General features: G+C 34.3%; 3 protein-coding genes across 3 annotated transcripts; 2 read left to right on the top strand and 1 right to left on the bottom strand.

Moving 5' to 3' along the window:
• Nucleotides 1-5,864: 5,864 nt before the first annotated feature.
• Nucleotides 5,865-7,703, bottom strand: LOC146940358 (uncharacterized). The gene has a single exon (XM_085749870.1). It carries the CDS (start codon nt 7,701-7,703, stop codon nt 5,865-5,867), a length of 1,839 nt encoding a protein of 612 aa, XP_085605996.1.
• A 7,700-nt stretch (nt 7,704-15,403) lies between these two features.
• Nucleotides 15,404-20,256, top strand: LOC146940359 (triose phosphate/phosphate translocator, non-green plastid, chloroplastic-like). Its single transcript, XM_085754064.1, has 10 exons — nt 15,404-16,006; nt 16,148-16,270; nt 16,463-16,615; nt 17,107-17,192; nt 17,314-17,398; nt 17,506-17,625; nt 17,733-17,801; nt 19,063-19,192; nt 19,289-19,375; nt 19,995-20,256. Exons 1-9 carry the CDS (start codon nt 15,614-15,616, stop codon nt 19,363-19,365), a joined length of 1,236 nt encoding a protein of 411 aa, XP_085610190.1. The 5' UTR covers nt 15,404-15,613; the 3' UTR covers nt 19,366-19,375; nt 19,995-20,256.
• Nucleotides 20,257-21,982: 1,726 nt separating this feature from the next.
• On the top strand, nt 21,983-24,271 carry LOC146940360 (transcription factor MYB98-like). Its single transcript, XM_085754065.1, has 3 exons — nt 21,983-22,680; nt 22,840-22,966; nt 23,435-24,271. The coding sequence occupies exons 1-3, from the start codon at nt 22,109-22,111 to the stop codon at nt 24,080-24,082; spliced, it is 1,347 nt and encodes a 448-aa protein (XP_085610191.1). The 5' UTR covers nt 21,983-22,108; the 3' UTR covers nt 24,083-24,271.
• Nucleotides 24,272-24,408: the final 137 nt, after the last annotated feature.

Here is a 24,408-nt window from a genome sequence, read left to right on the forward strand (position 1 = left end):
TTGTTCTCAACAATCTCCCCCTTTTTGATGATAACAAACATACAAAGATTTATTTTGATTTTAAAAGAGATTTATTTTGATAATATCTTAGACAATAATTTTATCAAATCTCCCCCTCAATTTTAGCATTCAAGACTAATATCTTTAAATTGAGAGCATGAATAATTTTATGAACTAAAATATCTTTTTCATTCATTGCATAATATTTTACAAGATATAGTTCATCAAAAAGATTAAAAGCTAAAAAAGCATAATAATATAAAGTCTGCACTAGCAGATCAAAATAACAGAAGGCAGCAGTAGTAATTTAAACAAAAGAAGGCAGCAGTAGCAATTGATTTCTTTTTAAGCTTAAACCTATATTTGCTACCCTTCTATTACTACCCTTCCATTCCCTTTGTTTCTCCCCCTTTGTTTCAGCAAAAAGGAGATGATGCGCAGAAAGCATCAAGTAAAAGGGATAGTTGGAGAGGATGCATCAGAGGAAGAGGATGCATCTGGAATTGGAATGTCAAGCCTTGGAGGTCGATAGGGGCGCACGTTTGGAAGAGGCACTTTAAAGGCATTGCTTAAGGTTTGCGATACCCATTCTCTATGACGCTGATTTTCAGTGGATTCATATTCCATGCGATGGATGATAGCTTGCTGTCCAGCAGAAAGTCTAGCAATTTCTTTCATGATTTTGCTAGAGTCTTCTTCAATTTTAGACCTTTTAGAGGGTCTCTCATTCATTGAAGGAAAAGAAGGACATGTATCATAAAACAAGCCAGGCAAAGTAGGCACAGATGACTGAATAGTCCTAAAAGAGTCCAAAGGCACAAAAGAATCAAATTTTGGAAATTGATTGAAAAATTTGTTCACTGAGTCAGGACGAAAAAGTTCAGAGAAGTTTGTTTTTGGAGGTGAAATAAAAAGGTCTGCAGCCTGTGAGACCCGAATTGGTGGAGAAGGATTTGAGGTGAAACCTCTAAGGACTTCTGTTGCTCCATATGCAGAGAAGGAAGATATTTGATTACCAAATTCTGCAAGCAGGTTCTGATGTTCTTCCAGGACAGGAGAAGGCTGTTGAGAACGTTCTGCAGAACGTTCTGGTGAACATTCTGGAGGAATCTTAGCTGCTTCTGCAGCCACCTTTGCTGGCTCATTTTCTTCCCTTTTTCTCTTAAGTTGATCAGAGGGAGGAGCAGGTTCAGAAGAGAAAGGCTCAGACTTCATATGACTGATATTTTTGGGAGTAAACTTGGTATACTCAAGAATGGATTCTTCCCCATCCAAAGGAACATTCTTTTTCAGAAAGATTTTTGTGAGCATCATACCATAGGGCAGGCAATGATTTTTGTGTGTATCTCTAGCAGCAGCTATCATGTGTTGCATAATCACATGGGGAAGACACAATCGTTTTTTAAAGAACAAATGATAGATGATCATCAAATCATTTTTTGTTACAGCACCATGATTTCCACATCTAGGCACAAGACTGTGTTGACTTAAGAGACTCAACATTTTGGGAATTTTCTGAAGGTTTGAACAAGTGAGTTCAGTGGTTGTTGGTTTGAGAATTTTTTGAAAGATGGATTCTGGATTGATATTAAGATCAGTCATCCATGAATCTCCATAGACACAAGAACCAATGTTTGGAATATTAAAGATTTCAGAGATATCCTTAGGAGTAAGAGAGATTTTAACGCCTTTGATGGTAGAGACAAACAGACTTTTATCAGCATAAGTTTCTGCTTGAGAGTAAAAGGCTCGAATTACTTTTGGATAGTGTTTTTCCCTAATTTGAAGGAATGATGACCAACCTAATTTGTCAGTATACTCCCTAAGGGGAACCTCATCTTGCTCAAGAGCATGGAAATTGACATATCGTCCAACAGCAATGGGACGAGTGGACCATTTGAGTTTGAAATCTTCTTCAAACTCATCATCAAAGAGAGGAATATATTTTGGTTTTGAAACTGACAGATTTTTTGTTATAGGATTTTTTGGAGCAGAATCCTTTTTAGAAGAAACTTTAGGGATATGGACAGCTTTCTGTTTACCTTTATCCTTCAAGGTAGGAGGCGCCTTTTTAGGCTCAACAGTTTTGGAGAGTTTTGATTTTTGAGAGATTTTAGGAGAAGAAGGTGGGTTTGTGATTGGTACATCCTCACGTGTTTCTTCTTCATCAGATACAAGATTGATATTGACAGGAACATCTTCATCTTGAGTTTTGTTTGTTCCTCCACTTGAAATCAGCCTTTGAGACCTTCTTGTTCCAATGGTCTGAGTGGATTTTGATTTTCTAGGTTTAGATTTTGACTGAGTTTTGATGGATGGAGCGGATTTGGTGGTGGTAGGGAGATAGGTTTGAATAGGTTTGTAGATGACCATTGCTAGAAGGTTGGTTTCAACAATGGAGTTTGGAGATGGTGGTGGAGATGAGTTCGGTGGTGATGAAGGAGAGGGTGGAGGAGATAGGTTGAGGTCAGGAGGTGGTGAGGGTGGTGATGGTGACCGCGGTGGAGAAGAGGAAGGTGAGGGAGAAGATTTTTGACTGAGTGTTTTTGTTCTAGCCATGGTGAGTTTTCTGAGTTCTTTGGAGAAGAAGAAGAGTTTGTTTTATAGAAAAATAAGAAGTTGTTTTGAGAAGTAGAAGAGAAAGAAGAAAGGACGGAAAGAGAAGAAGAGAAAGAGTGAAGGGAGCTTTTCAAAGACATGATTGATGGTGGTTTTTGGGAAAAAGTGGTTTTGAGAAAAATAATGATTATTCAGCATTTATGAGTTGTATTTTTCCCTAGAGAGCCGCGAGAGAGAGACCCAAAAGAGGGGACAAGATGTTTCAAATTTTTTTTTGAATGTGACATCTTAAAATCTTGAGATGCAAGTCTCGTCAGAGAACGTTCTTAAGATTTTTACGGCTTACGAATAATATGTAATTTTTCTTTGATAAAATTAAAACGATCTTCAACTAATGGTTTAGTGAAAATATCTGCTAATTGATTTTCAGTGTCAACGAAAATTAATTCAATTTCCTTTTTATTGACATGATCTCTAATAAAATGATGCTTAATTTCAATATGTTTTGATCTTGAATGTTGAATAGGATTTTTTGATAAATTTATTGCACTTGTATTATCACATAATATAGGAATGTTTGTGTACCTTATTGAGAAATCTTCCAGTTGATTTCTTATCCATAATACCTGGGAGCAACAGTTTGCTGCTGACACGTATTCTGCTTCGGTGGTTGATAGAGCAATAGTGTTTTGCTTTCTACATGACCAACTGATAAGTGCATTCCCAAGAAATTGACATGTGCCGCTTGTACTTTTTCTTTCAATTTTATCTCCGGCATAATCAGCATCACAATATGCTGTCAAATCAAAACAAGACCCTTTGCTATACCAAAGGCCAAGATCAGTAGTACCTACTAGATATCTGAAAATTCTTTTTACTGCCGTTAAATGAGATTCTTTTGGAGCAGTTTGAAAACGTGCACATAAACCAACTGCAAACACAATATCTGGTCTACTGGCAGTTAAGTATAAAAGGGAACCAATCATTCCTCTATATTCTTTGTCAGAGACATCTTTCCCTTTTTCATCCTTGTCTAAACTTGAGGATGGATGCATGGGAGTAGCCATAATTTTGGCTTCATTCATTTTATATTTTTTAAGAAGATCTTTAATATATTTTTCTTGACAGATAAATATTCCATTTGATTCTTGTTTAATTTGTAATCCAAGAAAAAATCTTAATTCTCCCATCATACTCATTTCAAATTCATTTTGCATGAGACATGAAAATTCTTCACACATTTTTTCATATGTTGATCCAAATATGATATCATCAACATAAATTTGAACGATTAAGAAATTTGATTTATCATCTTTTCTAAAAAGAGTTGTATCAATTTTTCCTCTACAAAAATTAGTTTTGATCAAGAATGTACTTAACCTTTCGTACCAGGCTCGTGGAGCTTGTTTTAGACCATATAATGCTTTTGTAAGTTTAAACACATGATTAGGTTTAGAAGGGTTTTCAAAACCGGGTGGTTGGTGCACATAAACTTCTTCATTTAAGAATCCATTTAAAAAGGCACTTTTAACATCCATTTGAAATAATTTAATATTTTTATGAGATGCATATGCAAGAAGAATACGTATTGCTTCTAACCTGGCTACTGGAGCAAAAGTTTCATCGTAGTCAATACCTTCTTGTTGATTGTAGCCTTGTGCAACTAATCTGGCTTTATTTCTGATGACTTTTCCTTCTTCATCTAATTTGTTTCTAAATACCCATCTTGTTCCAATTATAGACTGACCTTGAGGTTTAGAAACAAGATTCCACACTTCATTTTTCTCAAATTGAGAGAGTTCTTCTTGCATGGCTTTTACCCATGATTCTTCACATATTGCTTCATGTATATTTTTTGGTTCAATATGTGAGATCATTGCCATGTTGTTGTCATTATCTTTGAAAGATAGTCTGGTTCTTATTCCATCAAATGTATTTCCAATAATTTGTTCTGGAGGATGATCACCAACAATTTTCCAGCTTTTTGGAGGAGTTTGAGATGAAGATGCTTGATCTGTATTACTTATAATTTCTTGATTTTTCAAAATTTCCTCATCATCTTCTTTGTTAGTAACCAAATCATCAAACTCATCAAATATAACATGCACGCTTATTTCCATTGTTTGATTTTTTAAATTGTATATTCTATATCCTTTAGAATTTGTTGCATAACCTAAAAAGATTCCTTTGTCTGATTTAGAATCAAATTTTCCTAGGTTTTCTTTATCATTTAAAATATAACAAAAACAACCAAAGATGTGAAAATAAGAAATGTTTGGTTTTCTGTTTTTCCAGAGTTCATACGGGGTTTTGTTTAGAAATTTTCTGATTGAAACTCGATTTATGATATAGCAAGATGTATTAATGGCTTCAGCCCAAAAATATTTTTCGACATTTGATTCATTAATCATTGTTCTTGCCATTTCTTGTAAAGTTCGATTTTTTCTTTCAACAACTCCATTTTGTTGAGGAGTTCTTGCCATGAAAAATTATGTGAAATTCCCTTTTTATCAAAAAAAGTTTTGAATGATAAGTTCTCAAACTCACCTCCATGATCACTTCTTACAGAGATGATATTTGATTCTTTTTCATTTTGAACAAGATTACAAAAATTTTCAAAAGCATTAAAAGCTTCATCTTTGTGTTTTAGAAACAAAACCCATGTGAATCTGGAGTAGTCATCGACAATAACAAAACCATATTGTTTTCCAGCAAGACTTGCAGTTCTAACGGGTCCAAATAAATCTATGTGGAGAAGCTCAAGAGGTTTTTTAGTGGAAACAATGTCATTTGATTTAAAGCTACTTTTGACTTGTTTTCCTCTAGTACATGCTTCACATATTTTATCTTTCTCAAAATTGATTTTTGGAAGACCCCTTACCAAGTCGAGTTGTGAAATTTTTGAAATAGTTTTCATACTTACATGTCCAGCTCTTTTATGCCAAATCCATTTATCTTTGTCAATGGACATAAAACAAGATTCGGCTGGAAGGTCATCTAAGTATAAGACATAAAGATTTTTTATACGAGATGCAGTGAAGAAAATATTTCCTGTGGAAACCTTTTTGACTTCACATATGTTAGGTTTAAAAATTACTTCAAATCCACTATCACATAATTGACTTATGCTTAGTAGATTATGTTTTAAACCTTCAACATATTGAACATCTTCTATTTTAGCAAAATTATTTTTACCAATAATACCTTTACCTTTGATTTGACCTTTGTCATTATTACCAAAGGTTACCGCTCCCCCTTCTCTTTTTATGAAGGAGATAAAGCAGTGTTTGTCACCTGTCATATGTCTAGAACAGCCACTGTCCAAGTACCATGGCTTTCTCCTTGCATTTTGAGAAGATTCCTGCATTTTGATTTAGTGGTTTCTTAGGTACCCCAGAGTCTGTGGGTCCTTCATTGTTAGTTTTCAATAGCTCAAGATGTTTAATCTTGAGAAAACAGTTAATGTCTAAATGACCACTTCTTTTACAATATGCACATTCTTTCTTTATAAAAGCATATGAGTGTTCTGGGTTATTTTTTATCATCCTCTTTTTATGAAAACAAAAGGACTCAATGTGTCCATTTTTGTTGCAAAATGAACATTTCAATTTGCCTTTTCCTGGTAAGAAAGTATTTTCATATATTTTTTGATGATTAGAGATATCAAAACCTACACCAGTATGATCATTCATTCCTACTTGAGATCCTATAATTTTTTGAAATGTTTCAGTTGATTTAATAAAGAGAGTGAGATCATTTCTTAGACCTTTTACTTCATTTTTCAATAAAGTGTTTTCATTTTTAGAGTTGATAGGATTTTGAGTTTTGCTAAGATCTTTTATTTTTTCAGTTGCTTGAAAATATGAGTCTTGCAAATTTTGAATGATTTTCTTTTGATCATTATTCATAGTTTGAAGTTTCTCTTTTTCTTCTTTTAATTCGTTGATTTCTTTTTGCAAAGAATAACATTTATTTGTTAGAAAGTTTGAATCAAATAATAGACTGTCAATTGTGTTTTCTAATTCTTTGTTTAAAGGAGTTTTGTCGAATAGAATTACCTCTTCGTTATCTGAGTTTGCCATTAGGCATATGTTTGCTTCCTCCCCTTCTTCTGCTTGTGGTTCTTCAAGATCGTCCCACGTAATTAATGCAGATTTTTTGTAAGGAGTTTTTTGACTCTTTTTGTTTAGTGGACATTCATTTTTGTAGTGACCTTGCTTGTTGCATCCATAGCAGGTTACTTGACTCTTATCAACTTCCCTTTTTGAATTGTCTCTTCTGTTTGGGAAGTATCTTTTTATCTGGTCTCTTCTCTTCATCATTCTTTGAATTTTCTTTGAGATTAGAGCTAATTCATCTTCTGCTTCTTCTTGAACAATCTGTTCTTCTTCGGTTTCTTTGTTTTCCTCACTTTGTGAGAATGATTCGTCTGGATTGTCTTGAGTGGCTTGAGATGCTTTGAGGGCAATCATTTTTCCCTTCTTAATTGGTTTGTCTTCTTGAAGTAAGACTTCATGAGCTCTTAGTGTTCCAATAAGATCTTCTAAAGCCAAGGTATTCAAATCTTTGGCTTGAGTGATTGCTGTAACCATAGGTCTCCATGTACTTGGAAGACATCTTAGTATTTTTCTTATTCTGTCATGAGGAGAATATATTTTTCCTAGTGATCTTAATTCATTGACTATGGAAGTGAATCTGGAATACATTTCATCAATGTTTTCCTCTTCATTCATTTCGAAAATTTCAAATTTTCTTACGCCAATATCTATTCTTGTTTCTTTTACATGGCTTGTTCCTTCATGATGTATTTTTAAGGTATCCCAAATTTGTTTTGCTGTATTGCATTCATATATTCTTTCACTCTCTTCCATGGTTAATGAACATTGTAAAAAGAGCTGAGCTTTAGAGTTTAGGAGTACCCTTTTTTTATCATCATCAGTCCATGATGCTTCAGGTTTAATAGATACAATAGCTGTGACTGCATCAGTAGTTTGTGGTACAAAGTTGCCTTCAGTAACAACATTCCACATATTAATATCTTGAGATTTTAGGAATAATTCCATTTTCCCTTTCCAGAAGTAATAGTTCTTTCCATTGAATAATGGAGGTCTTGTGCAGGAGAGTCCTTCTGGTATGTAAGACATTGCTTCTTTCTGAATCTTTTTCTCTAACACGTGTTAAGTGTTTTTATCTTTTCAGAGACCAAGCTCTGATACCAATTGAAGTAGCAATAATTGTCGCAAGAAAGGGGGGGTTTGAATTGTGACCCTTTTAAAATTTAATTCTGAAAGAAAATAATTACTCAAGAAAATTCTTGGTAAGGGTTAAGCTGTTAATAATATAAATTAATAAATAATTAAGTAATAAATGAACAGGACCAGAGAGCTCTGGATTATATAAATGGAATAAGTAAAATAATACGAGGACCAGAGAATTCTGGAATTAATAACTTAAATAAATAAAGTAGTTAAAGTGACCAGAGTACTCTGGATATATAATTTAAATAAATAAAGCGATAGAGTGACCAGAGAACTCTGGATAAGTAACTGAAAATAAACAAAGCGATAAAGTGACCAGAGAACTCTGGATATATAACTGAAATAAATAAAGCGATAAAATGACCAGAGAACTCTGGATATATGACAGAAATAAATAAAGCAATAGAAGGACCAGAGAATTCTGGAGAGTGATTGTGTGTGAGATGTGTTAAACAAAAAATAAAGAGATGAGAGAAGAAAGATCACACAAGAGAATTATCCTGGTTCACCAAAGCCGGCTACTCCAGTCCCCACACTTCGTGTGAGATTATCCACTATAGTATACAGTTGGTAGAAACTTCTAACCAACACTATAAAGTCTTGATCACACCAGATCAGTCCGATTACACTCTGTATTATCAACCTCAGCAGGCTTCTACAATTCTTTGCACACTAGCAAAAGAAAGGTTGGTATTTTCTATCTCAAAACTATTAAGCCCAATAGACTTTGAGAAATACAGCTCACTTTGTATGGTGATTTGTTTTGGTAAAAGAAAAAATATCTCAGCAGAGATGTTACAAACACAAACTCAAATTGATAGAGAGACAAATAAATATAGTGAAAGCTTGAGGAGTTTGTTTATGTTTGTTGAAGAGCTTTAGAGAGAATGAAGGCTTTTAGCTTTGAGAGAGATTGAAAGCTTTGTGTGTAAACTCTTGCCTTCCTTCTTCACAGCCTTCCTGTATTTATAGGGATAGAGAGACTTGATCCCCACTTCATAAAACAGCTGTCATAGCTTTAATTCAAATGTGATTTGCGCTCCAAAATGAAGCTAGGTGAGAAAGTATGAAATTTTGCACTTGCAGAACGTTCTGCAGAACGTTCTCTGCATTCAGTTGTACTTGGCAGAAACTTCACACGCTTTTGCTTAGCTGTTGTGAGCTGTTGAGAGTTTGATAATTGCTTCCAGCAAGTTGATTAGACCTGGTGTGATCATGATGATGTCATCTTGATGATGTCACATGCTTTACATCCAAGGTTTTCACTTTTCCAAAGATTTCTTCTTTCCTTTTCTTAATGGATCGAAATTCTTTCTTCTTTGGGCTTTTTGCAGATTTGTCTTCTTATGGCCCATGTGCAATTAATATATCCTTTTTGTTGTCTTGCCATTTAAAGCCCTTTTAATCATATAGATCCTTTATGATTATTCTTGGTGAGACAAAGAGAATGACATTTATTCTTTAGCTTTAATTTATGCAAGTCTTGATTTTTAGCTCAAAAGCTCATATTTGTCCCTTGCACTGTTTTTTGCTTTGATGAAGATATCTTGTTATCATTGTGAGGTCAGAATGTTCTCATAAACGTTCTCATGAAACAATCTCACAAAAAGTATTAGTAGATAACAATTAAAATAAATGTGTTTGTTATAATTAAAACATAGGATGAAGATTTTGTTCTCAACACTATCCAACATGACGTCGACATTCGTAATGTACCGATGACGTCAGCGTATCCCTCACAGAAAGAGTGGTATTAATGAGGTTTTGGGAAGCTGGAGTTAGGAGCACATCCTTGCCAACTTTTGGAGAAGCAAGTGGGGAGTGGGTATATCTCCACTTTGTACTAGATGTGTGAGAGATGATGAGACTACCATTCATGTGCTTCGTGATTGTGTCTACGCTACTCAGGTATGACTTTGTTTGGTTCCATTTAACTTTATAACTGATTTCTTTACTTTTGATGGCATGAATTGGATTTTTAATAACATCGATAAGCAGGGTATTAGTGGTTATATATAGGGGTCTTCGTGTAACAGCCCGGTGGGCCCCTCGCAAGGCAAGGCACTGCACCCCCCGCACTGCACTGTTACTCACAAGCTTAATCACTAGCCCCCTTACCATACTAGTGTTTTTGCCTCCCGTGGGAATCGAACCTAGTACCTGGGGATAAGTACTACTTCAATCCATTCCCACTACCAATTGAGCTAACTAGCTCAATTGGTAGTGGGAATGGATTGAAGTAGTACTTATCCCCAGGTACTAGGTTCGATTCCCACGGGAGGCAAAAACACTAGTATGGTAAGGGGGCTAGTGATTAAGCTTGTGAGTAACAGTGCAGTGCGGGGGGTGCAGTGCCTTGCCTTGCGAGGGGCCCACCGGGCTGTTACAAAAAAAGGCGCCTTTTTTTGTAACAGCCCGGGGCCCACCCGGTCTCACTATTACTCACAAGCTTAATCACTACCCCCCTCTCTAGATCGAACCTAGTACCTGGGGATAAGTACTACTTCAATGCATTCCCACTACCAATTGAGCTAGTAGCTCAATTGGTAGTGGGAATGCATTGAAGTAGTACTTATCCCCAGGTACTAGGTTCGATTCCCACGGGAGGCAAAAACACTACTAGAGAGGGGGGTAGTGATTAAGCTTGTGAGTAATAGTGAGACCGGGTGGGCCCCGGGCTGTTACACTTCGCGGTCCGGTTTGGATCGGTTTTGAGGTAAAAAAAATCAATCGGTCCAAAATAAAAATCGCGTGCGGTTTGGTTCGGTTTGGATGATTATGTTAAAAAAAATCCGATCCGATCCAAATATATGCGGTTTAATTTGGATCGGTTTTTGGATATCCAAAGTGTAACATCTAATTTTTTTTTATTAATATTAATATTACTCATACACAATAAAATAATAGGTTTGATACAAAATATGACACAAATTTATTAAAAAAGTTAACATTACACAATGAAAATGATTGATTATATTTGAAATAGATGAAGTAGTAATAATATAGATTAAATTAATGCAATATATAAGATTAAAAATCAATAAGCAATATATTAATGCAATATATAATACTAATAAAATAATAAATAGTATAAAAATTTACTTTTGCGGTTCGGTTTAGTTCGGTTCGGTTTTGAAAAGGCAATCCGAAAACCGATCCGATCATAGCGGTTTATCCAAAACAACATCAAAAAATATTCGATTTTTTGCGGTTTTCGATTTTTTTGGATCGGTTTGCGGTTTTATTTTGGATCGATTTGGATTTGAACACCCTTAGTTATATTACAAATTGAAAGACATATTTCATGACCACTAGCTTGTTGATTCATGAGGACGCAGAGAAACAAAACTATTTTTGAAGGGAATTTTCAACAACCAAATAACCCTGTCTTGATGATTGAAAATTTTGCTCGAAAGATAAACTTGTGTTCGAACCAGCAACCTCATCGCAATATTTTTCAACAACCAAATAACCCTGTCTTGATGATTGAAAATTTTGCTCGAAAGATAAACTTGTGTTCGAACCAGCAACCTCATCGCAATATTTAAATAAAGGAGACAATCTACACAGGTTAGAAGAAACCCCCTGAAGGTTGGATTAAACTCAATAATGATGGTGTTTGCAAAGAAAGTGGAGAATATTCAGGTTGTGGTGGACTCTTCCGTGACTCTGAAGGGAGATGGTTAAAAGGCTACATTCGAAAGATTGGAGCGCGTGATGCACTTCATGCTGAAATGAGGGGCATGTATTTGGTTTGGAGATAGCACGACGAAAGCACATTCTGCAACTCATTGCTGAAAATGATTCTAAAATCTTGATTGACATGGTTACAAAAAACTGCAAGTTTAGTGGCTTAGGTCCCATATTGATGCAATGCATTCGAAAATTCATGGCTTTGAATTGGCAAGTCCAATTTCATCATACTTTGAGGGAGAGTAATTGATGTCCTGATTGGTTGACTAACTTTATCTTTTCTCTAGACTCTTTTAATTGTATCAGAATGGAGAATCCATCCAGCAAACTACATAAACTTCTTTTTTATGACATCTATAACGCTTCCATATCCAAGAATGTTTGGCTAGTTTCTTAGTTTTCTTTTGGGCTTTTTGTGACACCCTAAATCCCAAAAATAATTATTACTATTATTTAATTAAAAATAGAGTTTGATTCGCAGCGGAAAGTATCAAATAAAAACTTCTCTAATGATATAGGAATTCTTCCACAAAATTTAGGACATCACATTGACTCATAACAAACATAATTCATATTTCACTTCATTAAAAATTATAGTAATAATAACATCGAATCTTTTTCTTTTGAAAATGTTTCATTTTACATCATAGACAATGGTTTTCTTGCACAAAATTAAATAAGTAAGCATATCCCTTTTCCCGTGTCACTATCAGAGCGGTGCTATTCCCCAAAATAACCGACGACACAAGACAAGTCCTCACGAAAGGCATGCACTTGACTCCAAGACTCATAACCTATATAACTACGGTTTCGCAACCGCAGGGCCAAGCCAGCAAACACAAACAACGAAGGGGTGAGTTCCGAGAACATGTAATAGTATAAAAAAAATGAGAAGAACACGTAAGCAATTAAGTCAAAGTCGTTTCACATCACAAACATAATATTCAGAACCTTGAAGAATATACTATATCATCTCAATCTATATTAGTAGGAAATATCATTACAACTTAAGAACCCAAAAAAAACTTCACAAACACAATGTCACAATTCAATTCCAACTAGTCACAACACATGTAGTCCCCAATAACCATCTTCATAAGAACATCAACAAATAATCACCTTCATCGTCTCACACAATTACATTAATAGACATCACAAGGTAATTCGTTAAAACATCACAACTTAACAACTTGACTCGACAACACGACTCAACTTGACAATGCACTCTTAACAACTTAACAACTTAAATCATCGTGAAACTTCTTGATATGCAAATGCATGTGGTACCATTCAACAACATATATGAGCGTAATTAGGCTCTTCAACGAGTGAGCATAAAGCTGCCTGGCTTAAAGCCCCCAACGTAGTTTGAGCACAAAGGCTGCCGGGCCTAAAGCCCCCAACTTTAATGAGCACAAAGGCTGCCGGGCCTAAAGCCCCCAACTTTATTGAGCGCAAGGCTGCCGGGCCTAAAGCCCCAAACTTTAATGAGTATGCAATGGACTCAATCTTCCTACAACTTAGACAACAACGTGATCATCTTATACAACTCATAATCATGGGTAACTTCTTAAATTCTTGCAACTTAGACCGACTCATGCAACTTCAAACTTTTAAATGATCAACAACATTAAACAACACATATTAATTCATAGCATATCAATCATCATAATATAACAGTATCAAATGATAATCAATCAACATTTAAGAATATCAAAAAAGACATTTAGTAAAATACATATCATTCACACATGACCATTTAGAAGCACATCATTGAATATCACATCTTTAAATCACACATAATCATATTCCAATAGTTATCATATACATGTGGCATACCAATAATTACATTCGAATACATAACATCACATCTATATCAATCATTAAATAAGTCATCAATCTAAATAGTTGCAGCAAATCAAGCATAAGCACCCACAAATTTATCCATGACTTCAAACCACAAATTTATCCATGACTTCAAATACCACATACTCACATAATTTAAATCAAGCAACACCTTAATAATGTTTCTAATTCTTCTTTTAACCTCCCACATCTAAATTTGCACATTAATTAATTATTCTCCCAAAGGGCTACAACCGTCGCGGTGAGCCCCGAATGAACTTTGGGAAATACGGCTTTCCCGTTCATCCCAATTAATTTACACTCATGATCTCGAACTCTTCTCTCTCACCCCATACCTGGTTTGAAGCTTCCACTATGCAAGAGGCATAAAGAACTCAACGGAAATAGTGAACCCAAGCAATTGGTTGAATATGCGTCTGGTCTTTATCAACTATATCGTGTCTTTAGAAGTTATACGGTTGTATAGTGTGCCTTCCTCTCCCCATATCTATTTATCTCCCTCATGCAGTCTAAGCCGTAGTACCGTCGTCGTTTTTTTTTTCTCAACCTACAGTATGCGGCGCTAGCTCTCTCATAATTTGTCTCAGATGTTTTTCCATTAGGTTAAGTGAACAACATATGTATATATATAGGTAACTTGGGATTATGTGGGCTCTATATAAGCAATTGGTTTAAGATTTATTTGATCACATAATCGATCTTATGTGCATACCCACTAGTCTGTTAGGTTAATAAATTGGTACACATACACACTAGAAAAGCTTCCGTATCTCACACAATTATTACTATATGTATTATTATTATTATTATTTTTCAAATAAAAGAATGAGATATACTTTGAATAATCCAGAATATAAATAAATTACTAAGGAAACACATAGGTAAGCATACGTAAAATTATTATAGTAGAGTAAACGCACAATAATAATAATAATTCATCACAAAATTATTAAGATAGAATAATAGAAAATTTGGGCTGTTACACTTTTGGCACTCTTTTGTACAAAAATAAAATAAAATAAAATAAATAAATGTGTGAAAAGTGACAAAAAAATCTAGAGAAGAATTATTACATGCCTTATTGGCGTATTCCGTTTTGAAAAGAGTTTAGTGTGTTGTTTTGGGTGAGATTTAGTATGGGAAAGGTGAGTTGTTTCCCACCATGGGAAAGTTAATTTCATCCATTAGATTAAATGAAGAACACACTCTTATCATACTCCCTCTATACTAGATTATTTTTTACACTACCTTCCACCCTCTCTTTCATGTCCCCATCCACCTACAGCCACCGCCACCACCACCACCACCACCAAACTAAGGCATTTGCTTCCATCCTTCTTTGTTCTTACGCAGCCATCATCACCATAAACATTACAAACTCATAAAACACCAACATCAACAACTTGTTAACTTAACTAAAATTATTCATTCCTTGAAACCCCAATATATTTTTTTAAACCCATGACCATTTGTTCACCCAATCCCTCTATTCCTCATTTATATTAAACCATGATTGATGTCTTCATCTTTAGTCCTTCACTGTTATCATCACGCTAATTCCAAACCTATTAATACAATTTTTTTTTCTTTCCAATTTCCATATTTTTTTTACAGAAATGGGTTAAAGTTCAAGATGATTGGAAAAGGTATCCATAGAGAAAGATATAGTTTAATACAACGGTGATGCTAAAATTTACATGATATTACAGTATGATTCCTATCTAATACAGTAATTGATAGAAAACATTTAGTGTTTTGTATCTCGACAAGAAATAAAGAAACAAGAACAAAAGTGGTTGTTGTGGTAATTATTTGTTCCAGCAATTACAATGAAGAGTTAATATCAAAATCAGTGGTGCTGTGGTGGTTTATTGGTGTCTGGTTGATGATGGCAAGGTTGAAGACAAAGGGGAAAAAATTTAGTGCAGAGGGACTATGATAAAATCAGTGTCCCTCTTTGATCTAATGGTTAAGATTTACTTTCCCATGATGGGAAACAACTATCCTTTCCCATACTAAATTCCACCGTTGTTTTGTGGCGCAATTGAATCTACCAACTCCCTCACCAAACATTGTTGCTGGTGGCGGACTACACGAGGGATATTCTCTCCCTTAAACTTCAAAACACTCGCCCCCGAGAGAGAGAGAGAGAGAGAGAGAGAGAGAGAGACTCACTTTCCACTTAAACAACATTGAGATTTTCATTTCTCTTCCATCTTCCGTTTCAGATCTCCAAAATGCAGTCCACAGCCTTCACTCTCTCCCCTACCCTCCCTCTCCACACCAACCCCAACCGTTTCAGACGCTCCCTTAACCTCCGTCTCTCCGCCGCCAAATCATCTAACAACGACGACGGCGTAAATCTCAATGGTGTCTCTTCCTCTTCTTCTTCTTCTTCATTCACTCGTCAATCATGGTCCATGTCTCCTTCCTCTTCCTCTTCTTTCAAATTCAGACCTCTTCCTCTTGTTCCTACTTCCGATCTTTCTCCTCCTCAAGCCACTTCCGTCCCCGAAAGCGCTGGTGACTCCGCCGCCGAGTCTAGTTCGTTGCTAAAAACTCTTCAGCTTGGATCCTTGTTCGGTTTATGGTACCTCTTCAACATCTACTTCAATATTTACAACAAACAGGTACTACTTCTTCATTCCTTTCATGAGATCTATTTTCTCAATGAATAATTGTTTTATTTATACATTTTACACAATTTATGTTTTGTGTTTTCGCAACGGTGAAGAGTATTTTATTTTCAATGTGGATTTTCCTTTTTGCAGGTTTTGAAGGCATGTCATTTCCCTGTAACCGTGACTGTAGTTCAATTTGCTGTTGGAACTGTTCTTGTAACCTTTATGTGGGCTCTAAATCTATACAAGAGGCCTAAAATCACTGGTGCCATGGTATTTTGCTCTCTGCTCAATTAATTAAAATCTATGAAACACGGACACCAGACACTCACACAAACACTGAGACCAATAATAATTTTAGAATAGGACATAATTCAAAGAAATCACATGTGACACATTCAATTAGAAGTGTCGATGCTACAGAGATTATGTGTTGTTGATCATGTGTTTGTTATTTGTATGTAGCTTGCAGCAATATTTCCACTCGCTATTGTGCATACTTTGGGGAATCTTTTCACCAATATGAGTCTTGGAAAGGTGGCTGTGTCATTTACTCACACAATTAAAGCTATGGAGCCTTTCTTTTCTGTCATCCTTTCTGCAATGTTCCTTGGAGAGGTTAGAGTGCTAATTTTTTTTTGTTTTTTGTTTTTCCCGCAATATGCCATTGGTTACTGTAATTAGTCTGCAGTAAATTTGATGATGATTGATAAGTATGCATCAAACTATTACCGGTTTAAATTTAATCTTGTTCACCGTTGCAATCCATGATTTTGCGGTTGCGAACTCAAGGCATCAGAAACCTCGATGTTGCACTACAATCTTGCTCACTGACTTTTTTTAAAACTCTTTTGATATATTTCTATGGTACAATGTTGTCAACTGTGGATTGCATAAAACAATGGTTTATTCATATTCCGCTATATGGCCGCTATTTGTTAATATTTTGTACTGAATAGTGTATCACATAACAATAGTGATTTGTTCAAATTCTGCTATGATGGTAGTTGTCTAGCTTTTGTATTGTAATTGGTGAAAAAAATACATTTGATGTATTCTAAGGTGATATTTTACTGTATTAATTAATCCATTGTTTCGATTTCTAACAGAGGCCTACACCCTGGGTGATTGGTTCACTCGTGCCTATTGTTGGTGGAGTTGCACTGGCGTCTATTACTGAAGCCTCTTTCAATTGGTAAGATCTGATGTGTCCTGTTCCTTCTAGAGGTAGTGGAGAAGGGATATGGCATGGTTTGTAAAGAAAAGATTCGGTCATGTGAATGAATTCTAATATGCTTTGATGGATTATTGAATAGGGCTGGATTTGCGAGTGCAATGGCTTCCAATGTGACAAACCAGTCACGTAATGTTCTTAGCAAAAAGGTCATGGTTAAGCAAGAGGTAATATGATCTTTGGACACTTCCTAACGCTCCCATTCAAGAAGACATTTTATGAATCTCTTATAAGCAAATAAAGCAGAAAATAACAATGATTTTGTTTCTTTCAGGAATCATTGGACAACATAACTCTCTTCTCTATAATTACAATAATGTCTTTCTTCTTGTTAGCTCCCGCAGCTATCTTCATGGAGGGTGTTAAATTTACCCCTGCTTACCTGCAATCTGCTGTGAGTATCTCGTTTGTTAAAGTTGATAGGATTGTTGTATCACAGGTACACTCAATATATTATTGTGTTGAGATTGCTAATATGTTATACATTATCTTTCTTGACAGGGGTTGGATGTTAGACAAGTGTACACCAGATCTCTTCTTGCTGCACTCTGTTTCCATGCGTATCAGCAAGTGAGTTTTCTGTTTTTCTGTTCTAGTCTTCTAGGCATAATTGTGTCCCTCTATTTTCTTTAAAGGAATGCATTGAAGTTGCAAGAACCTGATAGGGGAGGCTAATCAACAGTCCTTTTGCTTATAGTTCTTTGTCTTTGGCATTTTAGTTTTATATTTACTGACAGATCAAAGTTAAACATTTTAGTTCTTTGTCTTTGCCGTGAAATGTTTTATAACATGCTCCCTCATTCTCATCTTAAGTGTCGCATGTAGAATATTTGTTTCTCATATTATTTGTCCTTTTAGAATTTCAATTACACATTAATTACCTTTTTCTACTAAAGCCCTCATTTATTTCATCTCAATTCACGTAACTACTAATTTATCATTAAAATTATTTCAGTCAGCGAAGCTCATTTTATCATAGAAATTAGTACACTAAATCATTTTTCTTATGAAGCGTGCATATACTTAAGCAACACTTAAATTGGGGTGGAGCCTGGAGGGAGTAATAGAGTACACTTTTAGGTTTTGCTGCTCAATGCATTGACTGGTGCTTGCTAGACTAAACTCTAGGTGGTGTAAAATCTCTTTTAAATTTTAATGAACGTCAGGTCGCCCCAACATGTTTAGAGGCCTAAAGCAAATTTATAGTCGAGCCTTTTTAAAATAAATAAAAACAACACAACTTTAAAAATAAATAAATCAAATTCTGCCGAGTCCAAGGTTTGAACAGGGAGATGTGAGCCTCTTGACTAACTAAGTTGGGAGAACATCTATAAGTAATTTGTCATATTATATATTTATAACTAAACTGAATATATTTGAGACCTTTTTTCACCCTAAACTTTGAGGCCCTAGTCTGGGCTACTTGGCTCTTCGGCTAGCGCTGTGAGATATTTCATGTGTATCCTATCCTATGTTACACTTAAGCAGGGTGTTTTTGCTGCATGTTTCTGACAGTGTGGTGACTGAGCATGTGATAGTTAGAGTTAGCTTCATCCGACGTTAGAATACTTTTGAACCATTTCCTTATCTTTCAATGCACTGTTGACCATCTTGACAGAAAATCACCTGTAGATTATCTTATGAAGTATGTGCTTCTTAATAAATGAACAGTCATATTAAACTACCTAACCTGAAAAGAAATGCTGACATATGAAGGGAAAATAGTGGCTGAAGCTTTTTGATGAATAATTGTATCATTAAAAAGAAAAAATGAATGAAAGAGAAACCAATGCAATGAAAGAGTAATATTTTTCTGTGAATGGGCTTGCAGGTTTCTTACATGATATTGCAGAGGGTATCCCCTGTTACCCATTCCGTCGGCAATTGTGTGAAGCGTGTTGTGGTCATTGTGAGCTCTGTCATCATCTTCAAAACACCTGTCTCTCCTGTGAATGCTTTTGGTAAAGATTGCTTCTTTCTGGTTTTAAAACATTTGAAGATTCTCACTTTGAAATTTTTTTAACACATCCCTTCACTCTCATTATATTTTTTTATAGGTACCGCTATAGCTCTTGCTGGCGTTTTCTTCTACTCAAGGGTGAAGCGAATTAAGTCAAAGCCAAAGACAGCTTAGTTTTAAAATGGTAAAATTTTGCTAATTGCATTACAAATGCCAAATAGCTGCAAATTCTGAATTTATTTGTAGGTGAGATAGGAATATGGGGATTACACCTTTCTTGACCCCATGCCATGCCACACATTATCCATTTTTTTCTTAAAAAATAGTTACCATGTGGATTTCAATTATGTCTGAGTAAGTGTCGATTGTTTCTGCTCCGTTAAAATGTTGTCCTCTTTAGAATTTTTCTCATATACCACATGAAGGTGTGATTTTGATGTATCTTTATCTTACAAGCATATATGTCATCATAATCTGTTTTGGTATACACAATGCAAGTTATTCTGCTTGGTGATTGGACTCTTCATAATCTGTCAGAGTAATTTCACTTTCTCAATATTTTCTCAAACTGACCTGTATATAAATTATTACAAACGTTGTTGCATCGAAGTTCTAACTATCTTGAAGTCTGATTAATCTGTGAGCAATACCAGTACCAGTATTTTCTGGTAGTATATTAATAGTAAATCAATTTGCCTATTGCATTAGGGGTCAAATTACTATTTATTTTATCAAGTTAGTTCTTTATGTTTAAACATATTTATGAAATTGGACCGACATTTTTTTCGTCACTTTTGTTACAGATTTACATACATGGGCACTAAATTATATACTGAAAAAATATTTCACTATTCAGTACTACTATTAGACTCAAACCGACGAAAAGGAGATTGCAATATTAGACGAAAATTCATGTGTTAATTTTGATAGATAGAAACTGTAATTGTTGTTTTGATGCCATTTTTATGGATTGAGGATGTAATTTGTTGTTTATTTTTGAACGGCCTTGTTTTGAAATTTGTTTTGGTAGTGGATGTGAAATGAAAGTTGGTCTAATAGCGAAAATATTTTTAAGTATGAAGGACTGACTTGACACTAAATAAAGATAAAGAAATAATGATATCCAGTACTGCTTTGCTTATACTAATAGCATTTGTGCAAAACAAATACACCAAAGGTACAAGAATTTGGGTACCAACAAGGGAAAGAGAAGCTACCAATACTAAAATTAGCATGCTTGTTAAGCACTTACGACACCCTGTGTAGTTCTTACGTTTTAGCGAAATAAATCAACAAACAAGTTTGTGCAGCATTCTCGGTATATAGAGTGTTGCTCCTGGCAAGCCACCAAGGCCTTAGGCTTCGATTAGTTTTTTATTATTGCTCATCTTAGTTTTGAAATTGCTCATTTCACTGATCCAACTGACATCAAACACTTTTAACATCGGCTGAACCAATTTAAAAAGTGTTTGGCGGTAGTTAACTGGATTGGTGAAAAGAGCATCTTCAAAAGTGAGATGAACAATTTCCTTAGTTTTTTTTTTCTTTTAAACTTTTAACTGAAAAAAGGCCTCTAAGAGTTGTTGGTAGAGTGTAAGGCTATGAGATTAATAATTTTAAAAAAGTTTTCTATCATTTATAATTATAATAACTAAATTTTATTAATTATAATTATAAAAGCTATTAACACCAGATCTCATAGCCTTGTCTTGAATGAGTTGTCATTCAAGACACGAATTTTTTATAATTATTAATCTCATATTTTGTATTCGGTCGTGTCTTGAATGAGATTAATAATTTTAAAAAAATTTATTATTTACTACCATATATATATAACTTAAAATTCATCTCCATGAGGACAATTGTTCCGAGAAAATACTCCCTCCGTTTTAAAATGAGTGTCGTCAAAAAAATTTGTTTCAAAATGAGTGTCGCTTTCAGTTTCTAATGCAATAATAACTTTTTCTTTTCAATTGTACCCTCCAATTAATACTCTCTGCACACTACTTCCAAAGTATTACTTTTAAAACTAACCAATAGTTAATAAGGATAATTTGGTAAAATAACCATTATCTTTCTGTTAATCATTGCATTTCTTAATATGTGTGTAAACACCTAAAATGACACTCATCTTGAAATGGAGGGAGTAATTTTTTACTTGACGATGCTTAATAATTTTCAAATTTGTCCCCTAAAAGCATAGCTGATTCCCCCATGATAAAGCTAGAGACGAGGGACCGATATATATAAATTCTTATTTATACTGTCTCTGTATGACATACTCAACTCAAAGATGTTCGACCTTTTGACCATACACACTAAAAGATTGGTCTCCCGTTTTTTGGTTTTCTTCGGCTCAAACTAATTGCTTGCAGCGTTACCCCTGCATTAACATAACCAATTACTACATGAAATAAAAATTAAGGAACTATATGCACTAATCCCCTCAAAGAAAAAACTATATGCACTAATGATTATTCAAAATTCTCATTACGTCAACAAAAAAAAAAGTCAAAATGTTCTTTGCATTTGTGTTGACCTGCATTATTTAACACTTATTAATTGCCTTCTCTTGTTAAAGCATACAAAACCGCTACATGAACTCACAGTCTACAGGATTAATTCTACTACTACTAACGATTGACCATAATAATTAAGTAATAACATAACGTCAAAACTATAATTATCTTTATTAAAATAAGTGACAGTTACCAGCTTAGGCATTAAAATAAAATATAATGTTAGATTACTTTGGTTTAATTTATTTAACCCTTATGGTTAAGTTCAAGATGTGAATCAAATCCTTAACCATAGGAACTTGTAATTAAATGCTTTCCGGTGTTCCTCTCCTATTTAGGGACATAAACGAGGTTACTTGTAACATTAGTGTGACAAACATTATTTTCTGTTACACTTTATGTCAATGGATTTTCAGACAAATTTTTTACAAGAAAATTACCACTTGAAACCCAACATAAAAAATTATGAGAATCCTTTTGGAGTGGTTCCTTCATCTCATGGATTCTTTCAAGATTTTAATCACATTGATAAATTTAATGTGAATAGTAGTACCTTTTTCAATCCTGTTTCCGGGGTCAAAAATTTTGATCTTAGTGATAATTTTACCTATGATGTTCATCATAATTTCAAGTCTTTTACAGAAAACAATAGTGGTAATGGTCATGCTTATGTTATGGATAATTTCTTATATGGAGGTTATGGGTTGAACAACAACCTTTCTCAAAGGAATAATCAAATGGAAATGATGGTTACAAACCAAAATTATTTTCCATTTAATATTTCTCAAGAAACCAAGCCTTTGAATAGTGTTGTACCAGATGAAGTCTCATGCATATCCTCAGTGAATTATTACAAAAGAGTTGGCATGAACAGAAATAATAAGGCATATCCTTATGCCTCTAGAAAGCCTGAGAAAGTTAAAAAGAAGATCAACTTTATAAAAGGGCAATGGACAGTAGAAGAAGATCGGTACATACATAAAAACATGAAACATTTTTTTTTCTTACTATTATTTATCAGTTACTTTTTAATTTGTGACTGTTTTTCCTTTTATAGGTACTTTTTTTTTACCAATTTGGAATTTTGATCTAAAAAGGTTATGATGTATATGTGTGCATGCAAAAACAGGTTGTTGGTTCAGCTGGTTGGAGAACATGGTTTGAGAAAATGGTCTCATATTGCTGAGAATTTGCCTGGTAGAATAGGAAAACAATGCAGAGAGAGATGGCATAATCATCTAAAGCCTGACATTAAGGTGAATTCTTATTTACTATATTATATACATATACTTTTATCACTTAGCTTAGCACATTAGCACTGACTTAGGTTCAAATTTGACATTCTCCCTTCGATAGTCTATAAAGAAGTTATATAATAAATCTTCGTTGAAGTTGGTGGTTTTCCCTAACAAATGTATGTCTCATCTAATCTAAATTTTTATCGATAAAAAGTACAAATAATAATGTGGAAATACCGATACACATGTGTTTGCAATAAGATGTTTAAGGTAGGTTTACTTCACATTTCTTGTTTTTGGTTTTTATTTTCAAATCAACTAATAAACATTATACGATATAGATTTAAAATTGAACTCGCTATTTTCTTTTACATTTTGTTCACTATTTGAGTCTTTCATCGCTTCTTAACAATTTAAAACGAATACAAATTTTAGATATCGAAACTAAAAAATATTTTTTTCAATTCATGTTGTGCCTTATTGCAGAAGGACATATGGAGTGAGGAAGAGGACAACATATTGATCAAAGCACATGAAGAGATAGGAAACAAATGGGCGGAGATAGCTAAAAGGTTACCAGGAAGAACTGAAAACTCAATCAAAAACCATTGGAATGCAACAAAGAGAAGACAATACTCCAAAAGAAAGGGTAGATCAAAGTACCCTAAAGGAACTCTTCTACAAAAATATATCAAGAGCTTGAACCTCGACGAAAACCCTCCCAAAGATTATAGAAGAAAACCTTCAGCTAATGCTATAAAAAACAAAACCAACAGAAGCACAACAATATCCTCTCAGTCTCAACAAACTGAACAATTTTTTCCCAATGATCAGTGTTTGGTACCAACTTGTGATTTTGATGATGTCCCGGATTTTTCTTTCGATGAGAATTTGTTTCAAAATGGGTGTAGCATTGATTCTCTACTAGATGATATGCAATGTGCTGAAGCTGATCAAATTATGGAAGGAAAAAAACATTTTGATGTTGAGACAGAAATGCCACTAGATATTATGGAATCTATGCTTGGAGTTGAAGTTAAGAAGGAGATGGATTTGATGGAGATGGTTTTTTCAGGTCAACGAAAATTTTCAGGTGACTCATATTTTGGTAATGACATCAACATTGGTTTGTGATAACATGGACACTATGTTTAGTTATTTATTTCAACAAGTATGTGTTTTTTGGAGAAAATTCAGAAGGATGGAACTTGGACTCTTGAGTACTCATTCAATTACTCTTCTTTGTGTTTCAGAAGCACAAAAATGCAGTGAGAGTGGCTATAATCTAGAAAAGATGGCTAAAAGTAGCACAGCAACAAACAATTATCAATGAAAAATAACTATACTTTGTCAAAAATAAAAATAAAAAATTATACTACTGCTACTGCTACTATTATTATTATTATTATTATTATTATTATTATTATTATTATTATTATTACCGTTCCTTCGAAAATAAA

This window comes from Medicago sativa, chromosome 3 (genome assembly GCF_051527215.1).
Source record: "Medicago sativa cultivar Bolivia chromosome 3, Bolivia_mono, whole genome shotgun sequence".
NCBI classification, from domain to species: Eukaryota; Viridiplantae; Streptophyta; class Magnoliopsida; order Fabales; family Fabaceae; genus Medicago; species Medicago sativa.

What these genes read in the sequence shown, in the direction of transcription:
- LOC146940360 (XM_085754065.1), top strand. Translation starts at nt 22,109, where the DNA reads ATGTCAATGGATTTTCAGACAAATTTTTTACAAGAAAATTACCACTTG. An exon ending in TGGACAGTAGAAGAAGATCG is followed by an intron (nt 22,681 to 22,839) that starts GTACATACATAA and finishes ATGCAAAAACAG; the next exon opens with GTTGTTGGTTCAGCTGGTTG. An exon ending in ATCTAAAGCCTGACATTAAG is followed by an intron (nt 22,967 to 23,434) that starts GTGAATTCTTAT and finishes GCCTTATTGCAG; the next exon opens with AAGGACATATGGAGTGAGGA.
- LOC146940359 (XM_085754064.1), top strand. Translation starts at nt 15,614, where the DNA reads ATGCAGTCCACAGCCTTCACTCTCTCCCCTACCCTCCCTCTCCACACC. An exon ending in CTGCAATGTTCCTTGGAGAG is followed by an intron (nt 16,616 to 17,106) that starts GTTAGAGTGCTA and finishes GATTTCTAACAG; the next exon opens with AGGCCTACACCCTGGGTGAT. An exon ending in GTTTCCATGCGTATCAGCAA is followed by an intron (nt 17,802 to 19,062) that starts GTGAGTTTTCTG and finishes ATGGGCTTGCAG; the next exon opens with GTTTCTTACATGATATTGCA.
- LOC146940358 (XM_085749870.1), bottom strand. Translation starts at nt 7,703, where the DNA reads ATGTCTTACATACCAGAAGGACTCTCCTGCACAAGACCTCCATTATTC.